Below are 10,000 nucleotides of genomic sequence, written 5' to 3'. Positions count from 1 at the left end.
GAACTAAGGCGCGGACATTACTTGTAAAAAACGTAAGTCACTTTTGGGAAGAGGTTACATAAGAAACATATACTGGAGGAACCACTTGTGATATAGTAATGTCGTCCAGAAAAAAATATTAAGACCTCCTGGATATTAGAACAATATTTCGAACGGGAACAATTGAGGCCACTATGAAAATTTCAGTCCTCAAATCCGGTAAGAGTAACTAAATTTATTCACAATAAAAAAAAACATACGATTAGTTGCACTGGTGTATACAGACAGACATACATACTTGAAGTGTACGGTTTAATGTGGACGGCATTGTACACGCATATGTACATATACCATGTGTGGATTTGTAATTTCCAACAGGTTGTATGATTATCTTATATCCTCATAGCATATACTGAATTGTGATTTCTACCGCTATGTATTAGTCGTTCATCAGTGACTCAGAAGTAAATTCCAAACCGGTCAGAACCTACACACCTACTCCCTTATTTTTTCTTCAGTGGTAATGTGCATATATATAACACTTGTGAATAAATCAGACTGGTTGGAGATACTTACAAGTTTCGACCCGCATAAAATAAATAAATAAATAAATAAATGGACTTACAACACAAGAAATTTGCTTGTAATGTACGTACTATCATATGATATTAGTATGCAATGTATCCCCATCTTCTTGGGAATTTTGGAGTTAATTTAGCATTTAAGAACAGTAAAACAACGGAATGTGTACTTTTAAAGAACCTTCTCGACAGCACTAATGGATATGCATATAAAATTCCATGTAAAACCTGTGATAAATTTTATATTGGTCAAAAGGGAAAAGCACTGGAAAGAGAACAGAACGGCATAAAACATTTACGATACGCAGTGGAACTTTTGTCTCTGTTTGTGAAAACAATCATATTATCAACTGGGCAGGGTAAAAAAAAAAAAAAAAAAAAGACTCATTCTTATAATGTACTGCAAAGACATAGTTGAGTCTAGTTTCAAAAGAAGTTTGAAAAATCTTTAGATTTTAAATAAGAAAATATATGTAAGTATGTATAAAAGGATTATCATTGTTATAAGCATAGTACTGGGCCTGGCAATATTGAGTTTTGTCGCCCCTTCCCCTTAACACCTATCAGCTGTGGGTTTGTCTGTAGCGGTATATGTTTTTCCGTTGTCCCCCTAGCGTATAGTATAGTGTGATAATACCATTAAGTATCAATCCTTCTTCAGTGACATAGAAATATAGTGGAAACCGGTTAGCAGGACTTATTTTTCCACTTGTTGTGGTGTGTGATAAAACAATCACGTGCTAGTGTTAATGTAATTATATATATATATGTATATATATATATATATATATATATATATATATATATATATATATATATAAGTGTGTTTGCGTGCGTGTGTGCGTATATATAAAGAATTGTATATGCATGCGTGTGTGTTTGTGTCATTTTCAAGTGGAATCTTTATTAAGGAAAGTTTAGGAGTTGGGAAGCACCATGTTGTTATGGAATATCTGCGTGGATGAATTTATTTGAAACTGGAAAGGTATCTCGTATACTAAGTAGGTTGTTTTGGGGGATATAGAAAAAGGTTGATGATTAGAAACTGGGATACGTGGCTAAGGTACCAAAGGAGGGTCATTGACTGAATGTGGCAACTGGAGAAGCTTTGCACTATGTCGGTTACTGTGAAGATATTCAGAAGGCGAAATATCGGTAAATTCTAGAAGCAAATAGACAAGAGCTTAAAGATGAATTAGCTGGGATTTGAAAACGCAGGAGCTACAGCGATCAGATATGTGTTAAGATAATGCTGTGCGTCAGAGTAGGGAATTTAAAATGTTTCTGATTGCCTTTGTTGATTACGAGAAGCTATATAACAACGTACACAATATTATGGCATCCGATGAAAATGTCAAGTTAATCTAAATAACCCATTTAGGAAGTAGAAGCATGGTTGATCTCGAGGGGTCTTGTCCAATGAATTCCAGTAAATAGTAGCATGCTGTAAGGCAATATTATTTCACCGTCATGCAATACGGACATGAGTTGGTATTTGGTAAAACAATAAAAAAAAGGCAAATCAAACAGTGAGCAGGCTAAATAAGAGTTGTAAATCAAACAGACCGAAACTGGATGCAAAAGCAAGATTATAAGTGAGTTTACGTAGTGCCATCTGTATTGCTATACCAACATTATCAAAGTATGACAGTGCAACCATATCGAGAGGAATGTATAAATGATTAGCAGTTATCTGGAGCTTTGAGAAGAATCTGAGGAGTCTAGTGGGAAGATATGTTTAGAAATGATATTGTCAGTGAGGGGACGGACGCTTAAGGCCTTAAATTGATCATGAGGGAGCGGGATGGAGATGGCACATTGCTCAACCGCGGGGGAATAGGAAGTGGGAATGTCAGCTGGATTCCTGTATTCACCAGAAGAGTGTGAAGACGCAGACCTGCTTAGATGAGTTCCGTGAGAAGGTAGCTTGGAGAGGAGTGGAGATTTGCGGAAGATAAAGCGCAGTAAGAACATAAAAATGTGGAATTTCACTAAGCCCTTTGTTTCATGTGGCGATGATGATAGTAAAGTAGATGTACGACGACAAATAAAGCGCAAGATATAAATCCTGATCGATTTCGCTTTTAATTAAGACATCTTCCAGAGGACAGATACATAATAGTAGAAATTTTTATCAAATATGGTAGGGTGGCAGGATAAACGAAATTAAAAAAGAAAAAAAAAGACGCTACCACCTGTCAAGATAACTCATTTGTGACAAAAGCCAGAGCCATCGGCGAATGTTATTTCACCGGAGACAAATCATTTGAAAGGTGACAAAATTAACACTTGACGAAAGATGGCAATTCCGGTGTACTGGTAATTAGTATTTATCAAAGTGATTATGCAGGAAAAATCATCTTTTGAGTGCTGAAAATGCACACGTCTTTTAGATGATGTGAACAGCAATTTCAGCACAAGAAAAATGAAGAAGAGAATGAGAAAGGAATCTCCTGTAGGGGGTCAGTGCAGTCAGTGTGCTTGTGGTGCACTTCAGGCATTACTAAAGGGCAGATGCAGCAGCGGCAGCATCCCTTCGCCCTCCAGCCGCACCCAGTTTTTAGCCTTGTGTATAATTGAACTCACTTCATTCCCGCCTCCTTTTTTACGGTGTTGGTGTTCAACCTCTATATCTATTACAATTGCTCGGATCTCTCCTGATTTCACCCTTGTACTTTGTCCCCTTTAATTTCTGGATCTCTTTAGCTTGCTGTCCAACCACTTCACAGCCTACATATGTGTCATGAAATGAGATAAAATCAACTAAGATGAAAAGCTGATAAACTTGTTTGGGTGGCCGTGCCAACCATCTCGTATTTGCATAGTCATGAGAAACCCCAAAACAAGTTTTCCCGCCAGGCCGATTATATCTCTTTTGGCTTTGTATCATACAACGAGTCAACGCGCATTATTGATATTTTGAACCCATTGTTTGGTACTAAGTTTTATATTTGAGCAATATAAAGATCAATGTAGAATATATAAATACATAATCCACATATTAAGAGTGATTTTCGGCGAGTGAGTTCTGATACCGTATATCATGATTCGCCTATTGAAGATACATTGGAATATTCAGCAGATGCTTCAAAGGGCAGACAGCTAGATATACGTTTCTCTAAGAATACCTCTGTAGACTTAGTTAATTAAGGAATATAAATATTAGTTCAACGGATGTATTACTCTCAAATTTTGGTACTAAAATGTGAAGTCTTTTATCTCTAGGTTTAACCAATTAGTATATTTATTTTTTTTAATATTTAGCAGAATCGTTTCACACAGTGCAGAAGGGATCAGGTATGTCGACGAAGTAACGTGTAATCGGCGGGATAACATGTAAATACTTTCTTTAGTAAATTAAATAATTGGGTGCCAGTAAATTCACAATGGAAATGGAAAATTATTGTAGCCTGCCTATTTTATTGTGATTGATAGTTAGAAGTCAAAATGGGTTGTAATTCAGTGTGTGGACTACAGAGAACCTACCGAATTATCTACCAACGGGCATATTTATTTTGGCCACAACACTAAAGAAAAGAAATCGGTTTTCTCATCCGTTTTTTTAAAGCATTACTGATATGTAGCCCTGAATGTATCAATGATGAAATAGATGCATTTCGAAATGCAGGCAAAAATGAAAAAAAAACAGAATATTTATTTGGGGAATGCAATAATAGCGGCAACAAGACAAAAACGTACGGCACTAAAACCCTGATTGTACTATGATATAGTAATAGATTTTATATGGTCCTTCCTGCAAAACAACTTTAGACTTAATGTCGCATTTCGGAACGCAATTGCAATGGGAAAAACACTTCTGTAAGACACCTGACAATACCAAAAGGATATATATATATATATATATATATATATATATATGTGTGTGTGTGTGTGTGTGTTGTGTGTGTGTGTGTGTGTGTGTGTTGTAGGCGATCGCCTTTACGGCATTGACTTCCTTGATACTGCCTTTTTCATATTTACTCACTTCGGCTTTCAATCTTTCTTAAAAATTTTGGATAAGGACACATTCGGGGTGTGTGTAGGTTTCCATTTACTCCACCTGCTACGGCCGTTTCGCTTGTGTCGCAGCCTTTGTCAGGCAAGTTTGAGATTAGGGGAAGTGTTGCTATTACTTTTATTTGCAATACTTATTCTACTAGGAGTGTATATTTACATGGTATGTTATTCTAAAGCGTAACTACATTATTGTACTACTTTCCTATTCTACTTCTACTTCTTATATTACTAATAAAATTATTAATTTCTTTGTCTGTGGTGTTTGGGCGCTGCTGATTTTGGCGATGACCTTGACCCTATCTCCTGTCCCTGGGGCGGTGAGGGGGTAGGGCCTATCTCCTTCCATCAGGACGTTTAGCGTGGGCTTCTTTGTTGTTAGACACACAGCTTCTGTTATTATCATGTCCCGATATGCATTGCATTTGTATTTTACTCTGGTGGTGTCTATCAGTCATTGTTACGATGTAGCTTTTACTGGAAGGTCAGCACTTCTCGGGGCAAATAAATTCTTCAACCGCATTGCAAGTCATCTCCTTCGGTGTAAGTCCACAGGTGCTGTTTATATTAGAAGAGATGCCAATAGGTTGGGCTTGCAATATACCCATACGTGTATGTTGGTTTAGGGGGCTTGTGGCTTGACTCCCTTCTTAATAATTCTCTTGATGATGTTGCTGTTGTTGTTGTATTCGTTGTTAAAATTAATCTGGTAATATATTGTTATCTGTTGTCCTATATCCTTCTTATGTTCTGCTGCTGCATTACTTTGTTGGTAGAAGCCGTCAAAACACTTGCGTATTTCTGATTGTATCATTTTATCTTCAAGTCCGTTGCTTGTGAGCAGCAGTTGTAGTCTATCCAGCTCCGCGTGTGTCGCTTTCCACATGCTACAGTGGGTGAAGGCCCAACGCACTTATGATCAGACTACTGACCGATTATATGTCTTGGGACAAGAAAATATGACACGGCGGTATAAATAGAGGCGACAACGCCCGACGTTTGTCGCCTCTATTTATACCGCCGTGTCATATTTTCTTGTCCCTGTGTTTATTAATACGTCTAAGAATGGTAGTTTTTCGTTTACGGTCTGTTCTGTGGCGAGATTCAGCACGGATTTTACTGTAAAGATGTCTTTCAGTGTCTGTGTATCTTGTGGTTGTTTGTTACGGTGAAAATATCGTCAATTTATCTTGCATAGCTTTCAGGTTTTTCATGGTTACTGAATATGGTGTCCTCTAAGCTGGTCACGTACGTGTTCGCCACAAGGCTGAAGTCTCCTACATGTTCGGGAAAATGTTCTTCTGGCACTGGTTGTTGTCCTCCTTTGCTAATCGTGCCATTTTCTTCTTTAATTGATCTGTAGGGTCTTTGTTGATTTTAATGAATTTTGGTCTGTTGTTTAAAATGTTGTTCATCTTGTCTTCATATTCTTGTTTGTTTACAAGTACACTGCTGTTTTTTCACATTTGCGTTTATGTAATATATATATATATATATATATATATATATATATATATATATATATATATATATATATATATATATATATATATATATAATATATATATATATATATATAGTTTATATGTATATGTATACATATGTATACTATATATATATATATATATATATATATATATATATATATATGTGTGTGTGTGTGTGTGCGTGTGTGTGTGTGTGTGTGTGTAAGCGAATACCACGGGAAAATGAAATTGACTGGCAGAAGGTCAGTACCAAACGCTTATAGACGGTTGTGGAAGTTGTCACATTGATATTTTGAATAATGACTCTTGCAGTGCATTTAGTTGTCGTCCGGCAATCCTTCCTCTTTACTTGTTTCTTTATCTCATATTCAAGGTTATTTTTCGCATCGCATCCAACATCAAAGTGTTTTCGATTTTATTTCCCATGCTACTGCAATTATTTATAATTATTATTATTATTATTATTATTATTATTATTATTATTATTATTATTATTATTATTATTATTATTAACAGTGGTTATCTTTATTATTTTCATTTCATTTTTAAGGATTGAACCGTCATTTTCGATTGACAAATAATGGTTTTATAGTGAAACGTGGGGTGAAATAACCGTAGACATTCGTAAAGGTGAGTTGTCTCCTGACACTGAAGCTTTGATTCGTTGTGTTGGGTATCGTCAAGAATTCCTTCGGCTTGTGTCCATGATCTTCATGACGTTTCCTGTAGTTATGTTAAGTGTTCCTTTCTGGTTATCTGTATAGGGGTTGTTGTCATAATATTTCCTATTATTTATAAGTTATTCTCACTTGTACATTAGTGTCTTTGGAAGGTACTCGAAAAAGGATTCTTGTTTTCGTGCCACGCTTTCTCGAAGAAATGTCACAATGAAGTTTTTTTTATTGGTCTTCTTCTAATCGTTGAGCTCTCTCTCTCTCTCTCTCTCTCTCTCTCTCTCTCTCTCTCTCTCTCTCTCTCTCTCTCACACAAGAATTTTGTACGTGGAAAGTTTTTTTATATTTGTTCTTCATTCGTGCCAACAATTCAGTGATAATTATGGTATTTTCATTATTTATCACAAATACATTTTTCTATAAACAGTATGACATCATATCTGTGTTTGTGTAATAATCCTTTAAGCTTTTTATTAACAATGATTTCATCCTCTATAATGCTTTCAGACTGAATACTTCAAGGATGCACAATCACTGTAGGAAGTGCCGTAAATAAATAACTCGGTATCATGATAACTTTAGTAAGTTGAAAAATAATCATAACTTTTGGAACATGTCTAAGGATTTGATAACATATAGAGAGTAACTTCAGTGAAAACGATTATTGCATCTATGCGGCGAAAAGATCAGTACAACTTCTATTGTAAAACTACTCATTTTGATTAAGATTAATACAGTGTGAAAGTGTTCAGTGACAAAGATCATCTCTCAGCCTCCCTTCTGTGCAAAAGTCAGCTCAGTTTTGTCAGAAGAAGAAATAGAAGAAGAAAAAACCCGAATTCTTAAAGTATTATGAGAGTTTCCTCGACGAAAGAGAAATTGTTTTGTAAATTATGAAAAGGTGAAGTAGATAAGACACGACCAGGAAACATGTGAGCTTATTCAAAGGAGACAAAGAAATTGGGAGAAAGGGTACAGAAGAAAGTAATCATGACGACGGCGGTAATCTGAACACATTATGCGGTGGAACTCTAAACTCCCATGATGGGATGGGATGGGAGGGCCAGACACCTACCACAGGGCCGGGACGGAAGTGTGGTGGTGGTGGTGGCGGTTGGGGGCAATAGAGAGGCCAGTAGTTGGTTGGTCGGAGGATAAATCTCTTGGGCTTCTTTCTACTCTCCCTTCCCCGTCCTCCCCCCCCCCTCCTCTCTGTACCGCCTCCTCCTCCCTCGCCTTCCCTCCCCCTAGAGCAGTGCCTATGGATCCCCACTCATTCTCACCGCTGTCTTGGTGATGGCGGAGTCCGTAGTGGTAGTGCCATTCGACCCTGACTCTTAGCCTCCAGAGGAGTGAGGCGCCTCCGGTGTCAGTCAGGAGCTGTGCGCCTCTCCATACATGGATTTGTTTGACTTAAGACGTCTGGCATTTTCTTTAGCTGTCTTTCTACGAGTGAATGTAACCGCGTGAGAGCTTGAATAAATAAAATAAGCTCATGTAAAGTTTAAAAGAAAATTGACGTTTATAGTAATAACAAAAAGTTGAGCATCTTGAAAGTTCAAGTGGAGAGAAACTGTTCAAGCTTTATAGAAGAAACAGATATTTGAAGATTCTCCGATTTTACCTGCTCAACGATGAGCAGTCTAAGACATTGAAATCCGGTGTTCAATTCCTCTGAGCAGAAACATTTGAAAATGTTTAAGCTTAATAATGTCTTCGTTCATGCTTTCCCCGCGTATATGTTTCTTATAGAATGAAGGAAACATTCTTGCCCTATTAAAAAAGGAGAGTTCTCCTATAAATGTGAAGTGAATAAAGGTAAATCCGAATTGAATATTTGTGTAACCAATCGCTATCCGAGAATGAGTTAAAAAACAAAACTTCGGTCTGTATCCAGTCACTCTATCTGGGTGATTATTGTTTACCTGCCCCACCCCACTGCCTCCGCCAATTCTGGTGTGTTTGTTTGTTTGTCCAGAGGCCATAAACACCTCTTGGACCCATTAAACGCTGAAGGATTTACAAGATGAAAAACACTAGCGTTGCCTCTAATTGCATTAAATTGAGCCGATAAGAAAGATAAATGGAACAATTAAATGAGGGGAGGAAATCCACCGTTTGATCGTAAGTTCCGCTGGTGTTTTATGGTGGCTGATTGTTGCTTATTTTCTCATCAGTAAATTTGTTGGGATTAATCTTCTTGGAGGAAGAAAAATCACCCAAAGCCCCCAGAGATTTTTGCCGCCTAGCGAACGGGACCTTTATATACAAACCGATTTATGAAAATGTAGTGTGATCCCCGCGACACCTCAGAACATTTCACGTGTCAAGTTTTTGTGCTTCCTCACAAAAGGAACGAGTGATTCACCTAAGACAAGAAATCTCGATCGCAGAGACCTCTGTAGGCTTCTTCCCGCCTCCTCCTCCTCCCTCTTCTCCGTATAATGTCCGTGAGTGTGGTCCCTGACGGAAGGAATTTTCATTGGGAAAGTGCCAGCAAGCCGGCCCTCAGCGGGTGCCGTCGCCTACCTCCATTGTCCCTTCCTCATATCCCCCACCACCACCGTCACCACCACCACCACCACCACCGCCCACGGAGAAGACACTTCTCGGGCGAATCCCCGACCTTGCCCTGGCCCCGGCGGCCGAGCGACTCGGGCACGACGACCACCTTATCCATCGCCTCCTCCTGGCACGCTGGAGATAGCTTCAGTCTGCTGACAACGGAGTCCTTCGAAGGATTCAGAGGAAGCAAAAGTATTTCTTCCTGCCCTTCGTCCATCTCATCCTCTACTTTTCCTTACTTGACCTCTCGCCTAAGTGCCAACAAGGGACTCGGTTTCAAGGCTCCGGCCCTTTTTTTAACCCGAGACACATACGCCAGGAAAATGTCGTCGTCTGCAGGTGGCACTCGAAGTGCCTCTTTAGAGGCCACCGGCAGCAACAACACCTCCTCCACAGCGGCAGCCAGAGAGGTCAAGCAGTACCTTAATAGGACGTTGTTTCCGAGGCCGTCCTCGACCCTCCATGGCTACGCTTCCCTTTACCACAGGTTAAAGAAGCTGCCGTCTTCCCATAGGAAGGCCCGCCAAAGGGGCAAATCGACTCAGCCTTTGGAGTCTAGCGGGAGTTCGAAGACCCCGAGCGTCGTTTCAGGGAGGCAGCTCGATGACAGCACTGAACCCTCAACGGAAAGTGAGTTGGAGGATCTAGAAGACCCACTGGACACACCCCTTCGGTGTCCGCCGAGGGTGGAAATCCATAT

General features: G+C 38.9%; 2 protein-coding genes across 2 annotated transcripts in view; both read left to right on the top strand.

Moving 5' to 3' along the window:
• Positions 1-10,000, top strand: part of LOC135202484 (von Willebrand factor A domain-containing protein 8-like) — a 672,011-nt gene that overhangs the window by 371,116 nt on the left and 290,895 nt on the right. The gene's annotated exons all lie outside the window — the stretch shown is intronic.
• The window catches only part of LOC135202482 (uncharacterized), a 26,980-nt gene that overhangs the window by 15,763 nt on the left and 1,217 nt on the right, over positions 1-10,000 (top strand). The window contains exon 2 of the mRNA XM_064231894.1: positions 7,243-10,000. This exon is cut by the window's right edge and continues 1,217 nt beyond it. Within this exon, the coding sequence (XP_064087964.1) occupies positions 9,180-10,000 (821 nt within the window). The 5' untranslated portion in view covers positions 7,243-9,179. The remainder of the gene's footprint in view (positions 1-7,242) is intronic.

Source organism: Macrobrachium nipponense, chromosome 30 (assembly GCF_015104395.2).
Source record: "Macrobrachium nipponense isolate FS-2020 chromosome 30, ASM1510439v2, whole genome shotgun sequence".
Classification (NCBI taxonomy): Eukaryota; Metazoa; Arthropoda; class Malacostraca; order Decapoda; family Palaemonidae; genus Macrobrachium; species Macrobrachium nipponense.
Note: the sequence above shows the minus strand (reverse complement) of the source record. Positions and strands in the feature narration are given on the sequence as shown.